Below are 23,181 nucleotides of genomic sequence, written 5' to 3'. Positions count from 1 at the left end.
ATTGATGTGTAAGGTATTCCGTTGGCTTTCTTTCTGTTTCTTGCTGCTTCATTTTGAAGGGAGGATTCAGACCCATTCAGGTAATTGTAAATCCTGGTTCTGCATGGCATGGTTTCTTTACATCATCATTATCTAAAATCCTCTTGTTTTTTACTTGAAATGAAAGGCTTCCATCACCAGGACAATAAAGAACAAAAATATGCTTTAGATAAGTCATTGCTAGTCTTGAAGGTTTTGCAACCTTTTAAGTGCCTGCTTATGTTTCTTAACTTACATTTTATTAATTCAGGTGACACTTTGGACACCAATGCTTCTGCATTACATGAAATAGCTGCATAATGACTTTAAGCAGATGAGCTTTAGGTGGCTGTATAGAAAGTCAAAGTAGCATATCTAATCCCCAATTTATATATCTGTAAACTGAACAGAACACTCATCCTGAGACCTTGCCCAGGCTCAGCTTGGGTTTAAAGATAAAGTAGGGTTTTCAGTGTAATAATGGTGTACTCCCTTTAACGTTCTGAAAGTACAGTCCACACGCATGAGTTACAGCTGACGTCCATGGCAACCCTGTGATCTGCCACTGCTATCCACAGAGGTTACTAGGCAATGTGGAGATGGAAGTAGGTTGCCAGAAATAATCAGAATGTTCAGTTATCTATAGGTTCATAGGTTGGTACTAGGCTGTCAGCCCTAAGGCCTATACAAGCCTAGCAATAACAATGCCCTGGATATTTCTTCACACTATATACTTCCCTGGACCCCTGTCTAGTAGGGCGACTGACGTGATCCCTGGGGTGAATTTCCTACCTCCCATCCAATCGTCAAGGTTCCTTTTGAAGAGGGTCATGGAGGCACTCTGCTTGACATGTATGGGCAGTCTGTTCCAGAGTATGGAGAGTCTCTGGGTCAGGAACCTATCCCTCCAGCATGTTTTGTTCATTGTGATGACAAAGTTTAGATCCCTGGAGTGTATGGCTCTGAGGGATTGTGATTTCTTTAAGTGGAGCGTGTCCAACAGCTCAGGGTTTGACATGGCCTTGTATGTTGAGCAGAGATCGCTTCTGAGTAGACTATATGCCACAGAGTATAGCTGGAGTTTTTTTTAGACTGTCAGCAGAGGGCATCTCCTTTAGGCCTGTGATTCTTTTAGTGAGGTATTTCTGCGGCCTTTCCAGCTGTTGCAGATAACTTGTGAGGTGCATACCAAATGGGGCATTGTACTCTATAATGGGTCTAATGAGGGATGAGTACAGTGGGACAATGACCTCTTTTTTTTTCTGGATGAAAAGCCCTTAGTGATGGTGTGCTACATAGGATTTCCTGACTTGTGGTGATGTGGTTATTGAAGGTGAGACCACTGTCCACCTGTGTCCCTAAGTCTCTCATCACACTTTCTGTGTTTACTGTACTGCCACCTATGTGGTAATTCACGGGTACATGTTTTTTCTCAAAGGGGATAACTATACAATGTTCATAGTGTTACACTGCTGCAGTCATTACACTTGGGTTATCCTGCCGTCAGGCGGTTCCCCAGTCGGCCTGAGTTCCAAAGTCTTGGTCTGGTGTTGGTTGACGTCACCTCCTTCCTGACGTCAGTACGACAGGGGTATATAAGATGCAGCTGACGCCATTTTCTTCAGTCTTTCTTGCCGCGTGGTGCCCGAAGCGAAAGCAGTTCGCAAGTGCCAGTCAGCCATCTCCTGAGATCTTCATTCCGAATCCAGAACCAAAGTCTTCTACAAAGCTAAGTATCCCGTTGGGGAAACTTTTTCTTGCCTCAGACCGATGTCAGTAAACGTTAATAACTGTATTTCTTGCGGGAAGCAAATACCTCCTAAGGATTTCTACTCTTATTGTATCCCATGCTTAGGCCCAGACCACAACATCACTGGTTGTCAGTTTTGTGCTAGGTTTAACAAGCGCACTATTAAACTTCTGTTTGATTTTGCCCGGCATTATTTTGGTAGAAAATTCAATTATACCATGCCGTCGGAACTTCTGACCGGAATACATAAAAAGCGCAAAGACAAGGATAGGCATCCGAGGCCCAAAACTGACAAAGCCTCATCTAGGCCAGTCGCCGGTTCTCCGGTTTTCAGAGAGGTGCCTTCGCAGCCCCTGACGACTGCTTCTGTAGAACCACAGGCCACCTCTGACTCCCACGTGGAGATGGCTGGGCCTTCGGATGCACAAGTTATTAAGCCTACCTAAACTAACCCTTCAGAGGGGTCAGGAGTAGCTGAGCTACCTGCAGCTTCAGTGGGTGTTTTCAGACCTACTCAGTTAAGCATTAAACCCTCTGCTAAGTCTAAGCCTCCTTTAAAAACAAAGAAACAAATGCAGCATTCTCCAGGACAGGCCTCCATGCCTAAGAAACAAATGCTCAAAATGGCCGAAGACCTAATCACTCTGATCAGGGGGTCCCATTCCCCCTCCCGATAAAAGGCCTAGACAGGATGCAGACGGACTCATCCGACCAGGTGTCCATCTCTTCAGATTCATCCTCAGACTTAGGATATTCTTTACCCCCTTATGAGGACTCTGATGCTGAGGAGTCAGTTCCATCAGTCTCTCCGCCTGAGGACTACTCCTTTGGGGAAACCTTACATACCATGAGGGAGCATTTCCACTGGGAATGCCAGGATTACTCAGAATCCAAGAAAAGGCTCGGAGACTTCCTATTACCTCAACACAGACCCCTTGCTATTCCACCAGTGTTCGATATTGTGGATGATGTGTATACTGAATCCAGCTTAAATCCTGATTCCTTACCTCCAGCCCCAGTTAAACCTGACAGATACTACAGAGTCCCTGACTCACACAAATGTCTGTATAAAAGCCCTGTTGCTGACCCTGAAACTATTTCTCAGGGACCCAAAGGGGTTAAGGCCTCATCAGCCAAGAATCCAGTTCCCTCTGACAGAGACTCCAGAGCATTAGACAGATGGGGAAAGAAAGTATATATGTCTGCAACTTTAGCAATGAGAACCTCAAATTGCAAGTTTCACATGCTAAAATATCAGCAATTTTTACTGTTTCAGTTGAAACAAAAATTGCTTCCAGATTCAGATCCTCCTAATTTTAAAGAAATGCAGGATTTATTGCATGCAGCTGAACAAGTGGGGAAACATACTTTGCAATGTGGTTTTGATTCTTTAGAGGCCTCCTGTAGAGCAGCAGTTACAGGCTCTGTCATTAGAAGACATGCTTGGTTAAAAGAACGTACGTTACCAGATCATGTTAAAGCAAAATTATTGGATGTACCTTTGCAGCAGGATGTGTTATTTAGAGTTAAGGCAGAAGAGGTATTAAAGAAAATGGAGGATAAAGCAAAATCTATGCAAACGGTGAAGGATTTCTTACAGGTTCAGCCTCCTAGATTTAGCAGAAATTGGCCAACTAAGAGTTGGTCTTTTCCAGTTACAGACAGACCTCAAAGGGGCAGATACAGACGTCCAAGAGGTAGAGGTCAACCACAAGGTCCTTACAGGCCTCGACAATGGGTTGCATCAGGCCAGAAAGAAGGGGAAGACAGGCCCCAACCATATAAAAAGCAGCCCCAATGACTTCCCACTACAGCTGCCAAACAGCTCTCTCTTGGCAGCCAACTTGGGAGGAAAACTGGCACTTTTCTTTCACAATTGGCATATGATCACCGAAGACAAATGGGTTCTCAACATTGTATCTCAAGGTTATAGGTTCCACTTTCACACTCTGCCAAGGTTAAAAGGAATGACAAATCTGCCACCAAATCAATGGGCAGAGGCTCAAAAACAAATTACAGCACTCATGGATATGAGAGCTATTCAAAAGGTACCACCACAGGAGCAAGGACAAGGATTTTACTCAAGACTCTTTCTGGTTCCCAGAAAGGACAAAGCCTGGAGGCCCATTCTGGATCTTTCTTCTCTAAATACTTAACTGGATGTTCCGAAATTCAAAATGTTGACACTACAGCAGCTTCTTCCCATGCTGGGCAAGAAAGCTTGGCTCGTGACCTTGGACCTCAAGGAGGCATACCTGCATGTCCCTATCAGACAAAACTGCAGAAGATACCTCGGATTCATAGCTGGTTCAATGCTCTATCAATTTTCTGCACTGCCCTTTGGCTTATCTACTGCGCCCAGGGTGTTCACAAAGTGCCTGGCACCAGTAATTGCATTTTGCAGACAGAAAGGAATTCAGATTTACCCATACCTGGACGACTGCCTGATTCAAGCAGAGAGCAAGGACATTCTTCTAAAGCATCTGGCGTTTGTAAAAAAGTTATTACGTTGCCTGGGGTACACAGTAAACGAAAAGAAATCAAAACTAATGCCCTCACAAGAGATAATATTCCTGGGTGCCAGCTTGAACACAATGGCCCAGATAGCTTATCTCACGCCAGACAAGCAAGGACAACTGACTCAATACTTTCAATTGATGGCAACAAAAACCCAACTCCCTGCAAGAAAAAATCTTCAGGCCTTTGGTTACATGGCATCTTGCATACTACTAATTCCATATGCCAGACTGCATATGAGGAAACTACAATGGTACCTAAAGAATGTATGGTCTCAACACTGTCAAAGTTTGGAAACAGTTATACCAGTAATTCCTTGCCTTCAACAGGAGTTTCAGTGGTGGGCTCAAGCTTGTCACCTCAACAAGGGACAGCCTTTTACTCAACCCATAGCCAGGCAAACACTGACAACAGATGCATCGGATTACACCTGGGGAGCACACATGGCAGTTAAAAGTATTCAGGGCAAGTGGCCCGCAGAACAAAGGCATCTTCACATTAATCAAAAAGAGATGCTGGCTGTACAAAATGCCCTTATAGCTTTCAAGGACCTGCTGCATCCAGGGCAACTACTGCTAAAGATGGACAACACCACACTTATGTGGTAAATCAGCAAGGGAGCACTCACTCCTACCCCCTCTGCAGACAAGCCGTGACCTTGTGAAACACCGCTCTAAAGTATCAAGTTCATCTGCAAGCACAATTCCTGCCAGGAGAGCAAAACACACTGGCAGATGACTTAAGCAGAAACATCATGGATCCCCACGAATGGGAATTGAATCCACAAATATTCAGAATGATAATGCAGAAATGGTGGAGCTCGGACATAGATCTGTTTGCATCTCCAAAGAACTGCCAGCTACAGAAATTCTGCACAAGGAGTTACCATCCTCAAGCATGGAAAGTGGATGCCCTCTCATTCAGCTGGAAAAAACTACAAGTATACGCTTTCCCACCACTACCTCTCCTGCCAAAGGTACTCATAAAAGCCAGGCAAGAAGAGCCAAAGATGATCCTGATTGCACCAGGCTGGCCACGCCAGCACTGGTACCCAATCTTAAAGAAAGAAAAAAAAAAAAAACACTTGTCGTCAAGTTGTTAAACTGTCTCATAATGTAGATTACACTCTGCAACTCTGGAATGTATGAACCCTACTCTTGTATTTCACTTTGTAACATTTATTTTTTATTTTGCAACCTATAATGTATGGTATTTCACTTTGCAACCTTTATTTGCATTTTGTAACCTATATTGTATTATACTGTTAATGGAGCTTTTCTCCCCGGGCCTCCACTGAAAATGGGCACTTCTTGGCCCAGTGGACTTCCCCGGTAATCAAACTGAAAAGTAAATAAATAAAGAACTTAGCACAAGGAACACCCTGGATTTTGCCTCAAATCCCACATCTGATGACTCAGCGCAACAATCAGATACTACACAGCCAGCTAAAGACCTTAAACCTAGCTGTATGGAAGATTCTTTAGTCAAGCAAGCAATGTGCCTCTGCAAAGCTGTTATGGATGTCATTCTCGAGGCCAGAAGGCCTAGTATCAGGAAAGCCTATTCGGATAAATGGAAGAGATTCTGTGCCTGGAACCAAGCTCACAGCCTTGACCCTCTTGTCCCAAACATTCCTCCGATACTACAATATTTAACTGAGATGCTGGACAAAGGCCTCTCCTTCTCATCCATCAAGATCCACGCCTCTGCCATCTCTGCTCATTACAGCATGGATCCACCAATTTTCTCTAATCCTTTGCTAAGACAGTACCTCAGAGGGGCTAAAACCATAAGACCGCCCCGTAGAGCACCTACTCCAACTTGGGACCTCAACTTTGTTTTGGAAAAATTAACTTTACCTCCTTTTGAGCCAGCTAACACAGCAGAATTAAAATATATCTCTTGGAAACTGCTCTGCTCCTGGCAATAACATCAGCACGAAGAGTTTCAGAATTACAGGCACTAATGGCAGTGGAACCTTTCCTCATTTTCCACCAGGACAGGTGTGTTTAAGAACTAACTCTACATTTATGCCAAAGGTGGTATCCAGTATGGCTCTAAACCAAACTATTCACTTGCCAACCTTTTATCCAAAAACACATAATAAAGGGGAGAGATGACTGCATTCTTTGGACATTCACAGGCAGTTACGCTTTTACTTGGACAAAACCAAAGCTTTCAGAAAATCTGAGCAATTATTGGTAGCATATGCTGCAGGAGCACAGGGAAAAGCCATGTTCAAAACAGACTATTTCAAAATGGATAGGACATTGTATACGTTTCTGTTATACCCACCATGGGAAACCTGTACCTAGCAGCATTAGATCTCACTCCACCAGGGCAACAGCCACTTCAACTGCCTACCTCAGAGGAGTACCTACCAAGGATATTTTGGAAGCAGCAACTTGGAGTTTTGTACATACCTTCACCAAGCATTACCATCTGCCTCTATCCAGAGCTGGCTTCGCCACTGCAGTGCTGCAGGGCCTTATAGCCACCCCTAATGCCTTATAGAACCAGCCACCCTACCTCAGCTTTGGGATTCTACCCAAGTGTAATGACTGCAGCAGTGTAACACGAACATAGTACAGTTTTGTACCTGCCATAAATGTAGATGTTAGAGTGTATACACTACTGCAGTCCAGGTTACCCTCCCTCCTTCCCATCTTACTTGCAGGTACGTACCTTTGTCTTCTACCCTTTACTACCTATGGAGAGTATTTGCTGGTAGCTGAAAGTTGTTTGCTTTTCTTATGTATGTTTTATTAGTAATTTGAATTGCCTACCTATTTGAGGGCACCTGACATCTGGGGCAAGAAAAACTGAAGAAAATGGCGTCTGCTGCATCTTTTATACCCCTGTCGCACTGACGTCAGGGAGGAGGCGACAGCAACCGACGCCGGACCAAAACTTTGAAACTCAGGCCGACTGGGGGAACCACCTGACGGCAGGATAACCCAAGTGTAATGACTGCAGCAGTGTATATACTCTAACATCTACATTTATGGTAGGTACAAAACTGTACTTTTCTTGGCATTAAGCTTGAGCCCATGGCTCTGGCACCAAGCATCTGTTTCTGTAAGGCCCTTTTGTAGAATATCCACATCATTTGGGGATTCAATAATGGCTCCCAGTTTGCAGTCATCTGCAAACTTTTTTAGCCAGAGTCCCTTATTTTTGGCCTGTACTTCAGAGAAGTAGATGCCAAACAAGAGCGGTCCCAGGACTGAACCCTGAGGTGCTCCACTTTACACTTATTTGGAGTCCACTATTATTACAGTCTGGGTTCTGTCAGTAAGCCAGTTGGCAACCCATCGAGTGATGTAGGGATTTATGCCCAGCTTAGTAAGTTTATCTATGATTTCAGAGTGGGGGATGGTGTTGAAGGCTTTGGCGAGGTCTCGATAGCCTGTGTGGACTGCCTTATCCTCGTCCACAGCTCTGGAGACTGAGTCGAAGAAGTCTATCAGGTTCAGGAGACAAGATCGGCCCCTCACGAACCCAAACTGGGTGGGGTCCAATGTTTGAAGGTTGCCAATGTCTTTGTTTATAAGTTCCATGATAATGCGTTCCATGCCCTTGCAGATCAGGCTCATCTGTGTATAAAATGTGTCACTATCTAAATAGATTAAAAAAATGAAGTGCGTAAATGGATGGCCCAGTGGTGCAGCAGTTTGCATGGTCTTGCAGCAAGAAGTTCTCCAGTTTGGTTCTCTGCTGGGGTGCCTTCTCTGCGGAGTCTGCATGTCCTCCCTGCATTTGTGTGTGTTCCCTCCCACGTTACAAAGACATGTGTCTGGTGCGTTTCTTCCCAGGCCTCCACTGAAAATTGACTTGTTCTAAGTCAGACTTCCTTGGTAAACAAATGTCAAGTAAATATTGCAGAAATCTTCTGTTGGGAAGGGTAAAAAGAAGGGAAGGGTAAGTGAAGAAGGGTGTGAAAAAATAAACTGTTTGTTAGTAAGCCTTTTAGTCTAAAATGGTAGCAACACAGTTACTGAGCACAATTCAGATTATGCTATTGTTTGGAAAGCATTATAGGGCTGAGTGACAGTGCAAGACCAGACTTCGGTGTGTTTAGTGGGCTGCACGCAATTTTTAAGAAAGTAGTGCAGCCCCCCCCCAGCTCACACAACACAGCAGCATGGGCACCAATCTGCTGGATAATGAATCCTGACTGCACGACTGGTGTGTGAAGACGAATTGGTGCATGTGCTGGTGGTTAGGAGTAGAAGAGCAAATTGGTAAGCTGAAGGTTAGCTTCTCTATTTTTTCAGTGAGAGGTGCAGGAGGATATAGACCAAGGTATGGTAATAATGTCTAGACTAGTCTTTGTTTAATGGGTAAATACATTGAGCCAAAAGCAGGCTCTTTATAGCCTTGGTCTGGACCCCAAACATCAGGGTAAACTTGGTGTACATGTATGAATGGTTTAGAATAGCTAGTTAACTGGCATCATTTATGAGTTGGGAAGAAAATGAAACACTGGCTCATAGAAGAATATGCTGACGCCACAGACAATAGCTGGAGGTTGGAACTGAACCATGGGCTTTGATAATCAACCACAGTGCTGTCTCAGTAGCAGTGGTCTCAAGAGATTCACTAGCAAGTCTGCCTTTTACAGCTTTTGGAGGGTGGGTATTCACAGGAATTTGACAGCCGTTTGCAGAAGCATGCCATTATTTGTAAAGTTAGAAAGAACATCTACTACAGAAGATGGTTTTCACAAAAGTTACTCTTCCTGAAGGATCTGTGACTTTTGATATATTAGGAGGTGCATGGCTTGAGTAAAGATTGCCCCTACTTGAGTTTTGAAGGGCTTGTTCACTTACCTGGCTAACAAACCAAAGCTAATCAGCTATGATCTGGGCCACAAGAGCAAGGATAAATGCAACATGCATGTTTACAACCAGGACTGAAGATTTTGCATCCCCTCCATTTTAAAGGAATATATCTGTGTCAGCTTAATTATAGCATAAACAAGTGTCCTTGTTGCTCTGGCTTGCTGCCATGCATGTGTGCTCCTCAAGGCATGTTTTGCTGTGTAAACGATGCATGCCAGTTTGCCCATTTTTTTCGGCTTTTGAGCTGTCTCCGGTTTCCTCCCAGTTGGCACTGCTCATTTAATTTGCTCCTTTTAGAGACGGTAATGTATCTCAATTGCACCAGGTCAAGTGTTGTGTGGATAAGAGCAATTGAGGCATCTGGAAAAAAAAGAACTGAGATGGCAACAGAGGTGCCCCTCACCAAAAGCTGTGGATGTTGATGGGCTTACCCATGGTTGATGTGTAACTCTAAATGTGACAACCCTTGAGGGTTGTTAAACTACTCTGCCCATGGTATATTTTGAATAACAGTTTTCATTCTGAATAAAGGGGGGGGGTGTTGAACATCCCAACACTTGCCTTTGGCGTGTTTTTAGTCAATTGTGTTCTTTTTTAGAGAAGTAAAATTAGTGGATTGTTAAGACTAGGCAGAAATATTGCTTTGCTTTTATGAATTTAATTTATTCTTTGGGAGGAGTCTGCAGAGAATGTTGAGCCTTTTTCAGTGGTTATATTGTCTAGTTCAGGCTTACATATTAAATTTGTGGCATGTGTATGGGCTCCCTATGCTACCTGGTTAATATTAAAGCTTCAGGCTTCCATATTAGATTTGTGGCATGTGTATGGGCTTCCTATGTTACCTGGTTGATATTAAAGCTTCAGGCTTCCATATTAGATTTGTGGCATGTGTATGGGCTCCCTATGTTACCTAGTTGATATTAAAGCTTCAGGCTTCCATATTAGATTTGTGGCATGTGTATGGGCTCCCTATGTGACCTAGTTGATATTAAAGCTTCAGGCTTCCATATTAGATTTGTGGCATGTGTATGGCCTCCCTATGTTACCTAGTTGATATTAAGGCTTCAGGCTTCCATATTAGATTTGTGGCATGTGTATGGGCTCCCTATGTGACCTAGTTGATATTAAAGCTTCAGGCTTCCATATTAGATTTGTGGCATGTGTATGGCCTCCCTATGTTACCTAGTTGATATTAAAGCTTCAGGCTTCCATATTAGATTTGTGGCATGTGTATGGGCTCCATATGTTACCTAGTTGATATTAAAGCTTCAGGCTTCCATATTAGATTTGTGGCATGTGTATAGGCTCCCTATGTTACCTAGTTGATATTAAAGCTTCAGGCTTCCATGTTAGATTTGTGGCATGTGTATGGGCTCCCTATGTTACCTGGTTGATATTAAAGCTTCAGGCTTCCATATTAGATTTGTGGCATGTGTATGGGCTCCCTATGTGACCTAGTTGATATTAAAGCTTCAGCTAGAGGCAGAAAAAGTGCTTGTTGCAGGGTAGGTTGAAGATCTTTGTTCCCCCATGCACTATGTGTTGCATAAACACAGGGAAATTAAGACCAAATCTTTGAATTGCTGCTGGCACACAGATGTAAACTATGCTAGCAGTGATTACATGTATATAACAGCCGCTGTTGCATATTGGTGTATTCAGATCCAGATGTCTTGGGCTTAACCAGATACAGGGAAACGTGTGTATGTAATACATTCATATATACATAGATTGTGTGTGTGTATATGTATATATATATATGTGTGTGTATATAAAAATGTATGTGTGCATATGCATGTGTATATGTGTACAGTGTGTGTATATATGTGTGTATGTATATATATATATATATATATATATATATAATGTGTAAAACATGTTTTCTTGTTTTTGTGCTTTTTATTTCGAAGTTTCAAAACTTCAGTCACATGGTCTCAGCCATATAGTTTTCGAAGTTTTGTAACTTCGATAAACTGTAATAAATCCATGTGTATATGTATGTGCGTAATATATGTCTGTGTATGTGTGTGTGTGTATATATATATATATATATATATATATATATATATATATATATATAGTGTACATTCATATATTTCGGCAATGTGCATATATGTGCAAGTATGCATGGATGTAAATGGTGTATGTGTACGCATACATAGATGGTTGTGTACTTGCTCAGAGTTGATTGAGGGGAGGTGCTGTTTCCATTGATTATGCTGAATTTACAGTGAGGGAAAGGCACTTGGCTGCCTCTCTATTTCTGCTGTAATAGTTTGAATTGGAACAGCTGTTAAATGTAAAGTGAGTTAAATGTGCTGATGTGACTTTCTATACAGTTGATGTTACTGCATTTAAGTGTCACAAAGAAAGAACAGTTAAGACTGAGTAAAAAGCATGAAGGCATTCATCTCCATACATTTCAGGGGAGGGCATGTTTAATTTTGACCCACTTCATGTGCTCAGTAAGTAAATGATAAACTTTTTTTTCTCTTTCCCAGTTTTTCCAGAGGCCTCAGATACAGGCATCGCGCACTGCCATTCAGAACACTAACCCTTCTCTCCGTACTGGAACACCGACTCCAGCACCTGCAGTGTACCCGACTAATCCACCTATTATGATGGTTAATCCGCTGTCAATGCAGTACACAATGCCCCAGAGCCAGTACTGTATACCTCCGGTAAGTGCATCTTGACTTGCCATATGGAGTAATTGTAGATTGTAGCAATATTTCCTTGATTTAGATATGCTGTCCCTTCTTACTGCCATTTGAACACTTGAAGGCTTAGAGCTGCACTGCATGAGGTTGCTTTTCTTTTTCCTTTTTATTCACTAGTGAAACCCGGGCAGGTTACTGCTGTCCTTATTTCATATTTGGAATGACTCTTCCTAACTCTTTCTTCCACAAGTCAATCAGTAAAAACAAATGGTATACGTGTTGTAACTAAGAAGTCTGACTTTGAACCTAGAAACATGAAGCAGCAAAGATCATCCATTGTGCTGTGGAGGGATGGAGCACTGACTGCAACTAGGGTTGCCACCTTTTGTTTTGTCTAAAACCGGAGTAAAGCTACACCCCTCACATCACCAGTAAACCCACCCACCCCACCCCCTCTCACGCCCATATCCTGCCCATTTTGTGGTGTCGCAATTACATCATATGGCAGGGGATGCCCTCTTTTTTTTCCATTCCTGCTGCCTGTTTTTGGCTGATTTACTATGCTTTTCTGTTTAAAAAAAAAAAAAAACAAACAGAAAATCAACCGATTTAAAAACTCTGATGGTCTGTTTCCTTTTTTGAAACAGAATACTAGAGTTTGTACAGTGTTTTCCAGACTACCGGAGAATCAGTTTGATTTCCGGATAGTCCAGGAAAAAAAAAATTGAGTGATGGTCACCCTAACTACAACTTCAGTGACTTAGGGTTCAAGTAGCAACCACTACACTGAAGGGAGCTATGCAGGTAGAGGGAGGAGTGAAGGGGCGTGGCTTGCCCTCCCATGGAAGTGCAGTAAGAGATGCTACTAGGAAGTATGATTTCTGTGGTGCAAACTGGAAAAGCTATTCTATGCTTTGAGAGGAAGGGGTGGGACTGTTTTTAGGGAAATGAGGGGGACCCCCTCCAAAAAAAAAAAGCTTGTGCATGCCCCCACATACACACTAACTACTCCAAGTGCATGTGAAATATTGGGGTCGAAAACAAAAAAAAAACAAATCCTTGATGGCTGTCTGGAATGATGGTCCCTGCCAGTTGACCTCCACCCTAGTGATGGGGAACAAAATGTGAGGCATTTAACTGGAAGGAGGAATGATTGATGAGCAGCTGGGAGGAATGTGCAGCAGAAAAGAAAATGTCAGAGGCAAATCCTGTACTGAATCAGACTTCCTCTACAAACTTAGTGTAATACACTGCTTTTCTTTTTAATAAAAGCTAGGTAACTGGGTGGGTATTCATAAATTCATCCGTGGTATGACTGGCCTGGCCCTCCCTGAACAGAGAAGCAAGGCCTGTGGGGGTGTACGGGTAAAGGTGTAAATGGTCTTGTAGCTCCTTTGAACAAGTGTGACAGCTGTGTCCTCATGCTCTGCTGCCTCAGACTGGCTGCTAGTAACATTCCATTCTGTCTTGTGAAGCTCAGTACTCTGAGGTACCCATGGTTTCTGACTTCCACATCACTACTACAGTATAGCTATTTGATTATTTTTTTGTTTTTGGAAAACTGTTTCTTTTTAGGTTGCTGATTTTTTTTTTTTTTTTTTTTTTTTTCTTTAACTGTTAAGGGAGGGCCCTGCATCTCATGGTTACAATGGACTTAAGCGTTAATGTTTTTCTGTTACATACATATACATACAAATATTTCAAGCACGGGCATTAATGCCCTTCTAGCCTGCCAGTATACCAAAACACTTGTTCCCATAATAAGTGTCCCAGCTGTTCTTAAAAATATCTAAACTAGTACTTGGTTTAATGTAATTTGGTAGTCTGTTCCGTGCATCAGCTGCTCTTTGAGAACCAGTTAGTACACTTCATTCCTGTAGAGTATTTTACATAGTTTGATGCCTTTTTAAATCCAGTAGAGGAGTAAAAGCATTACTTTGGGGGGGGGGGGGTACTCCCAATTTCTATTGCCCTTGTGAAACAACATAAATTGTATTTGGACTTGCAGACTCTGCAATTATTATGGCTTGTGCACTTAATTATGCTTGCAGAGTTAGTGAGTTCCACTGCCTCCTTAACCTAGACTGTCTTCACTTTATTTTTAGCTGATTGTGTTTAATTTACTTTTTAGATTTTGAAAGGTATCCATGAGCAGCTGTGTGTGCCAGAAACCTTTCTTCCATCCATAGAAATAGAAGAATCAGTATGTTTTCCTGTTAGGGTTATCAGAAATGAGCTAGCCTTTTGTTTTACATGTAATGGTGTACAGAAAGTGGTTGGCTTGGAACTGCTGCCTAAAAGCATAAGTAGTCTTTCACTTTATAGAGGACTGCTAGATCTTAACTCGAGCCATCCTCCGCAACAGAAACATGTATTTTACTTATTTGGTCAGAATATTTATCCTGTTAGGAGACGCAAATTAAAATCTACTCTGGTGACAGATTATCAAATTCAAACATTAGAAAGTGAAATTGTTATTGAATGAGAAATTCTTTGTAGGTGACATTATGAATACTGGCTAAGAGGATCTTCTTTGTTTTTAAAATACATTTTTCCAATGATGAAATGGCCAAAATTCCTATTCCTGTTACCTGCCATCAGTCAGCAGTGATGTGCTTCATCTGGCTTATTTGTTATTTATTGAAAAAGACCTGCTGCAGAAGCTGCCATACAGGAAGTCATAGGGTTTTGTTAGTATGACCTTGAGCAGGTGAGGTGCGACTCATCACCACAGAGGGCCTCTCTGCCTTCCTTTTGCTAGTGCGGACACTGCTGTTAACCCATGGTGAAGTCCTCTGCAGTGGGTCTTGCTGAACTATAGACAAGTCCCGCAGTCTTGTTCACACTTGCTTCAGCTACCTCTCTTAAGAAGAATAATGACACCTTGTCACCCAGGCTACAACCTGTCTGTGCTGGCTCCATCAGACCCACAATATGCTAATTAAATCTGAGTCACTCTGGTTATAGTTGAAGTTTTATCCCTGTGCATTATTTAAAGTGGTAAACCGTAAAAGAGTTTTGACTGAAAGAACATGCAACTGAAGCAATTTTCATTGACAGCAGTGAAGTACAAAGTATAATGTAGAAATAAAATTTAAAAAAGACCACATTTGTGGTAGTTAATATTGCCCCATACCCACATAATTCTTATTTTAACGGTTCGGTCTTTCTAATGTGCAGTAAGAACTATGTGGGGTCTGAGCATTTACTTCAAATTGCATTGCTCCATGAAGAATACTAGATTAATCAGTGGGGCAAAAAGCAGGAAGACCTGCCATTTACAGTATTCTGGTGTTTAGGTTTCAGAGATGTTCCTTTTTGATTATATTTGCTACATTCAGCAAAACATTTTCAATAAATTTGTTTTGGCATTTCAATCAAATATTTTCAACCATTTCAGTCAGTGAAGCTGCTTAAAATTAGCTTTGCTCACTATGATATGTTGAGCTATTAACTTCACCATTTCCTTGTTTCATTGCACTTGCAGAAGAAGGTGCAACTTTAAAGTGGCCTTTCAATGATTACTTTTTATGTTTGTTCAAATGTTATTGTAAGAAAGCACTTTATTTTGTTATGCATCTGAGACTTCATATGGAAGTTGAATCCTGGTATACCCTTAATAAAAGTAGATTCAGATAACCAGCTAATGGTCATAGTCAGTGATTAAGTACTTTATTGTTGTCTTCCTGTCTTGTAAAAGGTAGTGACCGGCACAATTTCCAGAGTCTTCATCATCCCTAGCCAATGGACATCAGAGGGACGACATTCAGAAGTCTTTGGTATAAGAGGGTTGTCCAGCACCATCTTCAGTTCTTTTTAGCTGTACAATCCTATATGCTAATATGTTTATCACATGCTGTCAGTTCGTTGGCTGGGTCACTTTTCTTTAGAGTTTCTTACAACTGTTTTTTAGTTAAGTACCCTGTTTGAAAATTTTTTCTTCTGATTTAATGTTCAAAATAAGTTAACTGCTTAAGGTTTGGGAAACAAATCCCACAATAGACTTTTATTTCTTTTGTTTGGGTTTGGGGCTTCAGCATGACATTTCTAGTTGTCAGGATTATGCTAGGTTTCGAGCAAACACCTGTAACATAGAGCTGGAGTCCTTGGACCCAGTTACTTATGCTGCTGCCTTTGCTTTGATCACTACTTCACAAAAGAAATGCGAAGACAAATAGTGTAAGGAAAAGGATTCACTGGATGACTGTGATCATTTTGCTTCTGCATTTGTCGACTAAGCTGCTTCTGCAGTCCCCAGGTCTGACGACCAGGGCTGAGTCCTCTGGCGTGACCTCTCTAGAGGATGCCATGGCAGCAGGCCGGTTGATTTTGCTTTCTTTATCTAGGACTGGTCTGAAATCGCTCTGCAAGCCTCAGCTGTGGACATATGGGGGTGCTGGTTATTGAGGGAGATGGTTAATCTCCCACAGTTGTTTTGCAGGAACACACCAGTTATTCAGGCCGAGGTCGCCTTACTGCTTACAGATTTCCTTTCTAAATGGATGTCTAAAGCAGAAAAGCTCAGTCAGCTTATATCAGCCTTACATCGCAGTCATCAGCCACTCCAACCTAGGTCAAAACTCAGGACCTCCTTAAAACTGCCATATGAAATCTAGGGTGACCTACTAGGCACAACAGACTGCTCTTGAAGCTTCTCCCAGTAAAAGGAGAGATGTTTCCTTTTAGGAGTAATCTGATTCTATGGGATCAGAGAATGAGGATGAATTGTAGGTGATAATGGAAAACGGACTACACCACTGTTTTATTGTAGGTGATAATGGAAAACGGACTGCACCACTGTTTTATTGTAGGTGATAATGGAAAACGGACTACACCACTGTTTTATTGTAGGTGATAATGGAAAACGGACTACACCACTGTTTTTATTGTAGGTGATAATGGAAAACGGACTACACCACTGTTTTTATTGTAGGTGATAATGGAAAACGGACTACACCACTGTTTTTATTGTAGGTGATAATGGAAAACGGACTACACCACTGTTTTATTGTAGGTGATAATGGAAAACGGACTACACCACTGTTTTATTGTAGGTGATAATGGAAAACGGACTACACCACTGTTTTATTGTAGGTGATAATGGAAAACGGACTACACCACTGTTTTTGCTTTGCTCTCAGTGTGTTACTGCAGTTGTGTAACATGATGAAGCTGCTGTGTGTCATGTCAGCTACAGCATTCAACTAAATGGAGCAAAACTAAAAATAATGGATAGGAAACCCATTATTGTTACTCGTACCTCTCAAGTGACCTCATTATGAGGAGTGTTTCTCATTTTGAGTCTTAAGTCCATGATCCTTGTTTCACATTTGAAGGGCAGGTTACATATTTATTGTTAAGAATTTTTCTAATTAACATCATAGGCTGCCAAGAAGTGTTCTCAGCAATAATGAAAAGCTTTTAACTTTTATCATATAACAGTTTCAGATAATAACCGATAACACTTGAATTTGTGTAATCACGTCACTAGGTATTCTGGTTTCCACTTGCATGTGGTCCAGTGTTCTCCATTATCACCCGAGTTATCTTAATCTGAACACCTTCCCCCCTCAGTCCTACCCTGACATCCTGTCTTCTGCTTCTTCCCAGAAGATTCTCCCTTTGGGAGGCTACCTTGCATTAAGGTAAAGGAAACTTTTTTTTTTTCATGCCCAAACCCGTTGCAGGCAGATTTTAATTCTCCCATCTCCCGGACCACTGGCTGTTCCTCCGATCCATATGGTACTTGATTATTTCAAGGCCTTCTCTCTGAACCCAGCCACCTGCCCCAAGGAAACCATATTGCTCCTGTAGAGTGCTTGACAAAGGAGATCTATGTTTGGCATGCAAGTTATTGTCTGACCCCAACCTGATTTTATTTTTTTTCTTTGATCAGGTTAGTCCCATTAGACTAGTAGCCTGTCTTCAGAGGAGACCAGATGTATTTTATACTGCTACTGATGGACCTCTTGCATATCCGCAAAACAAACCCCTGAATTGCCCATTCTAAAGGCTTAAACCTTACTGTGATACAAGTAAGACTTGCTGGAGGAACAGGTATGTATCCAAGAGACAACTACTACTATGCAACAGGCTCCCCATCCATGTGAAACAGAGTTCCACCGTAATCCAATTCAAGTACAACATGGACAGTTGGATGAGTAACTGAAAATTCATCCTTGGTTTCAGACCTGTGTGTAATAGGTACAGGCAGCCTGTAAATGGTTCATCTCCCAGGCCCCCTGCTTGTAAATGTTGATTTCCCAAGCTTACAGTTAGTTATCTAGGGTACCAGAACTTGTCTGAGATTTGGGATGCATGGCTAGGCTTAAAAAGGCTGTAGTGCTCTTTAGCGTAGTACACACCTATGAAGCTAAATATTCCAAAATTCAAAATGCTTATCCTTCAAAAACTGCTATCCATGATCTTTCCAGGAGCCTGTGTGATTACAGTAGATCTAAGACGGCTGTCTTTGTGCTGCTTTTGCAAAGTAGCACAGGAGATTTCTTAAGTTTGTAACAGCAGGTTCTGTGTTTTACCATGTGGTTTATCCACTGCACCCAAAGTTTTCACCAAATGCCTGACAGTAATTCTAGACCATTGCAAAATTCCCTTGATTGCCAGGCAGAATGATCTTTCTTTACCAGTACGTGATATTCACATTGCTTCTCATAAGTCTTCCACTAAAATTACTTATCTCTGCAAGTGGAAAAGATTTACCTGTTGGCTGAAAGATAAACAAGTAAACCCCTTTTCAGCACCAGTGTCGATAATACTGGACTATCTGGCCAGCCTGTTTCAATCGGGTCTGTCGGCCTGTACCATTAGAGTTCATTCAGCTGCAATTTCTAATTTTCATGAGGGTGTCCAAGATTCCTCTGTTATGTCCCATTGTGCAAGACCTTCATAAAAGGTGTGAATCATCTGAAGCCACCTTTTAGAGAACCTATTCAACCATGGGGATTTATCATTAGTTCTACAAGCTCTGACAATGTCACCTTTCGAACCAGCCTCTTCTTGCGACCTCAAGTATTTGTCATGGAAAACCTTGTTTTTGGTCACTATTACTTGCGTATTTCTGAACTTCAAGCTTTAAGTATCAAGAGCCCATACCTGATTTTTCATAGAGATAGTGTCTCTGAGAACTAATCCGTCATTTCTGCCTAAAGTGATCTCTGAAATGTCCATTAATCAAGCCATTGAATTTCCAGTTTTCTTTCCCAATCATTCAAACAGAGGAGAGTATTGCCTACATACCCTAGCTATACACAGGCAAATCCGTGTTTACTTAAACAGTACTAAACCCTTTCGTAAATCTGATCAGTTACTTTTGGCCTTTTCTGGACCTAGATTAGGATCTGCTGTTGCTAAGGTCACATTAGCTAGATTGTTGAAGGACTGTGTGACCTTTATTTATACACAACGTAATATCTCTTTGCCTACTACCATGAAAGCGCATTCAACAAGGTCGGTGGCAACTTCTGCTGCCTTCCATGCCAGAGCTTCTTTACATGACATCTGTGCAGCTACAACTTGGGCTACGCCTCATACCTTCATCAGTCATTACAAATTGGATTTTGCCTCCATGGGAAGAGCATCTTTCGGTTCAATGGTGCTCAGGAATGTCCTTCCATGAGAGCCTCCCAGGAATGGAGGTCGCTGGGGACTCTGTCCCATGCGTAAGGAATGAACGAGGATTAACAATATGAGATAAAGAAGTTGTCTTACCATAACGTTCCATCTATATTGTTGATCCTAGTTCAGTCATTACGACCCTCCCTCCTTCCCCTTTCTGTGGTTTCTAGTGGATTTCCCCATCCGATTCTCTTAGGTTATTTGACCAGAGGTAGCCTCTCCCTTCTTTGACTTGCAAACTCAATGTGAGGTAACCGGGAGAAGGGGGATTGTGGGTAAGAGTTTAGCTTGAGAGTTTGAAGCTGATGCGAGCTTGGAAAATGGCCGTCTCTGTTCCGAGCTCAGAATCAATACCCATGTGTAATGGCTGAACGAGGATCAACAATACAGATGGAACATTATGGTAATACACAACGTCGTTTTCTATATCTACAAACAAAAGATTTCAGAAAGGATGATCAGTTTGTTTCCTTTGCTAAACCAAACTGCGAAAGTCTGTTTCTAAAGTAACTTTGTCAAGATGGCTTTCTGATTTGTTCCTTTAGTGTATCATGAAAAGAGCTCATCTCTACCTGAAAAAAAACAAAGGCACGTTTAACCAGAGCAGTGTCTACTTCCACAGCATTTTAACAGAGGATTATCTGCTGATATTTGTGCAGTGTCCACTTGTCACACCGTGCATACCTTTGTCTCATAAGTTGGACACCTCTAGATCGGGCTCCTCTTTTGGCTGCTCCATCATCCTTAGGACTGTCCTTCCTTGATTACAGCCAGATTAACAGCTTTATTCCATCCTGCGTGTTTGAACAGATGAAAATGGACAACATTGGATACAAAAGTTATGTACTTAAACTCTGTATCCAGGTTGTCTGATTTTCATCAGCTTCAAACTCCAGTCCTTCCTTCCCCCTTCCAAATTCTCATCTATGGCTTCAAGATAATTGATTATGCTCCCTATCTGAGCACAGTGACACCACACTGTTATTATTGACGTTAACATCTAACATCACCAAGGTTATAACTATTATCCTGGTATAGGTTTTCCTAGGTAGCTTTCTTATTTTCAAACTAAGGGCTTTATGATGCAGCCTAGGGAATTATGGGTGGGGAGGAGTCTGGTTCCAAGATATGTCTGTATCAGTGCGAAGGTCTGATCTCATTGGATGCAACAACCTATAGGTTGGAAGCAGACAAAAATCAGACAACATGAATCATATCTATGTTATGTTAAGTACATAACTTTAGTTTATATCTGCGACTGGAAGGTTTTATTCCACCCCCCCTTGGCCTCTCTCCCCACTCTTAAACAGGTTTCCAGTGGCAGAAGAGTTAACGTTATTTTCCAGCAGCAGGTCCACCAGCTTAGATGAAGTCCTGAAAATAGAGATTCTTTATGTTAAAAAAAAAATAAAAATCTAAGACCTATTGTAGATCCAAGTAGTCTAAATTAATTCATAATCGGATAGCATTCCAGATGGTTTTGCTGCATAATACTCCTTTGCTTGGCTAGGAGACTGCACTCTGTGAACCTCAATCCTCCTTGAGTGCTTTGATGTGTGAAAGTGTCTGTCATATTAATATTCACTGCAGTGGTTAGCCTGACTTTCCCGAAAACTTGTTTTGGTGCTCTCCCTTTGCCATATAAAACTTTAGTAGAAGTGTCAGATGACGACATTTTCAAATCCAATCATTAGCGGACCGGAGTTCTCCTGTGGCGACCCCTAACCGGGAAAAGCCGAAAAACACAAACAAACTGTGCAATTTAGTATGGTTGCATGACTTCAGTGTTGTCTGTCTACTAGTTGGTATGCTTTCAGAGAAAGATCTGTAATCCCAGAGGGGAATGTTCTTATCTTTCTTTAGTCTTTGTAATTGTTTTGCATGCCTAACTAGTGTTACTGATTCTGAATCTTGTGTACAGTTTTGGTGACTGTGGGAAGTAAATTCCCTTGCTTTTCCACAGACATTGGCCAAGGCCTCTGGGACCAAGTCCAAAAAAAAATGCAAGCATCCTGACTAATGGCATGGGGGAAGCAGAGGACAATCATTCAGATGACATTACTTTTCCCTTTTGCAGCCGCTGCCTTTGGAGTTGACTTTTTGTTGAGGTCTCTGGTTTTTCAGCTGCCTGGTGCAGAGGTCTTGCCTAGGCACTAATAATGAATGGGTAGCACTGTTGTTTTCAGAGGGTGAGGGTGGAGCAGTAAATTCCAAACCATTGCATGCCAGTTTTTTAGGCTAGGTTGAGAGAGGATCTTTCACTCCATCCACCTCTAAGGCTTCCTCCCAGCAACTTTTCTAGCTGGTCTTGGACTCTTTCCCAAAGTCAAAGCAGCCAGCATTGGAATTCACTGAAGTGCCGGCACCCAGTTGAAGAAAATAAGGTGGAACCACCATTGGAGGATTAAAATATTCCAGACTAGAGTTTTTTTTTTTTACCTGCCTGTGATTCTGACAGTGGAAGGGGACCTTATCCTTTTTTTTACTTGATTTTGAATTTGGGGATGCCCTTCATAAAGTGGAGTTTCAGAGTGGGTTTGAGTAGTTGGGGGGGCAGCTCTTATACGAGTACTGAGGGGGGCAGCTCTTATACGAATAGTACATGGTAAGGGGGTGCAAGCCCCGATGTCTATTGTACTCAGAGGTGGGGGGTAGTAGCGCCAGCTCCAATACAGCTTTCACAGGCCTGCCTGAGCTTAGGATGTTGCATCTTCTAGTAAATTCATGATTGGAAAGACATTTTTAATGCATCTTTGAGCCAAATTCCTTCCGTCTGCTTCCAGGAAGCTTAACTACTTTTATAACGGTCTGTAATTCCCATAATTTTTTTAAAGAACTTTTTAGCTGTTCTAATGATGGTGTTGCCAGATTCTACCAAGGGATCCTCTATAGCTCAATCCAGTGCACAATACTTGGAGTTTGTGGGGTTACACGTATGCTGTGCCTTAAAGTGCCAGACTGGCATGTTTACTTTCTAACAAACCTTAATGGAAAAGATGAGACGCAAAGCAGGAGATGCGTGAACTGTGTTTGTCGCCCCAGATTGTAAAGCAGTCCAGGAAATGTGCATATGATGCTGTAGATGTAATTTGTAGGGCTGCAGCTACAGGGCCAATTGTTTGGCATAATTCCAGCTTGAGGATGTAACTCCTGCCAGACTGTGTGAAGGCAGAGCTCCTCGGTGCTCCTTTAGATAGCTGACCTTTGCAGAAGTCATTTTCAAAACATGGTGGAACAGCAAGACTAAGCAGCCAGTCAAACACTATTTTTACTTCTAGCCACAGTACTTCAGCAGAAACTACTCCACTGTACCATGTATTTGCCTTTTATCTCCCCAGGCAGGGCAAATATTAGAAAGACATGCTTCTAGAGCATTTCTCCCTGGGCTGCTGCTGAAAATTGGATGTTCTTCATCTCACATTGCTGCAGTCATAACCTGTGGGTAGTCCGCTGTCCTCGGTCGGCCCGAATACCAAAGTATTAGGCTGGCGTCGGTCATGGGCGCTCAGCTCTGACGTCAGAGCGCCATGGTATTAAAGCGCATGACCGACGTCATATCCTCAGTCTTTTTTGCCGCATGGTCAGAAGCAGCGTTTGCAAGTGCCGTTCGGCGTTCTGAAATTTTCGTATTCTGAGTTTCAGACCGAAACCAAGTTGGGCTAAGTACCCCGTTGGGGAATATTTTTGTTTTTTCTTGCCTCAGTTAATTCCGGATGTCAGAAAAAGTGAATAATTGTATTTCTTGTGGGAAACAGAT

At 42.1% G+C, this 23,181-nt stretch overlaps 1 protein-coding gene across 7 annotated transcripts in view; it reads left to right on the top strand.

Moving 5' to 3' along the window:
• The window catches only part of EIF4G3 (eukaryotic translation initiation factor 4 gamma 3), a 3,593,176-nt gene that overhangs the window by 403,284 nt on the left and 3,166,711 nt on the right, over positions 1 to 23,181 (top strand). For 6 of the 7 annotated variants that reach the window (XM_044063168.1, XM_044063165.1, XM_044063162.1 and 3 more), the window contains exons 3-4: positions 60 to 80; positions 11,631 to 11,810. In XM_044063168.1, the coding sequence (XP_043919103.1) occupies positions 60 to 80; positions 11,631 to 11,810 (201 nt within the window). The remainder of the gene's footprint in view (positions 1 to 59; positions 81 to 11,630; positions 11,811 to 23,181) is intronic. The other variant, XM_044063163.1, reaches the window with a different exon arrangement.

The sequence above is a fragment of the Protopterus annectens genome, chromosome 2.part1 (assembly GCF_019279795.1).
Source record: "Protopterus annectens isolate FY-2018-M chromosome 2.part1, PAN1.0, whole genome shotgun sequence".
NCBI lineage: Eukaryota > Metazoa > Chordata > Ceratodontiformes > Protopteridae > Protopterus > Protopterus annectens.
The sequence above is the reverse complement of the archived record's forward strand: the minus strand, read 5'-3'. Positions and strand labels throughout refer to the sequence as shown.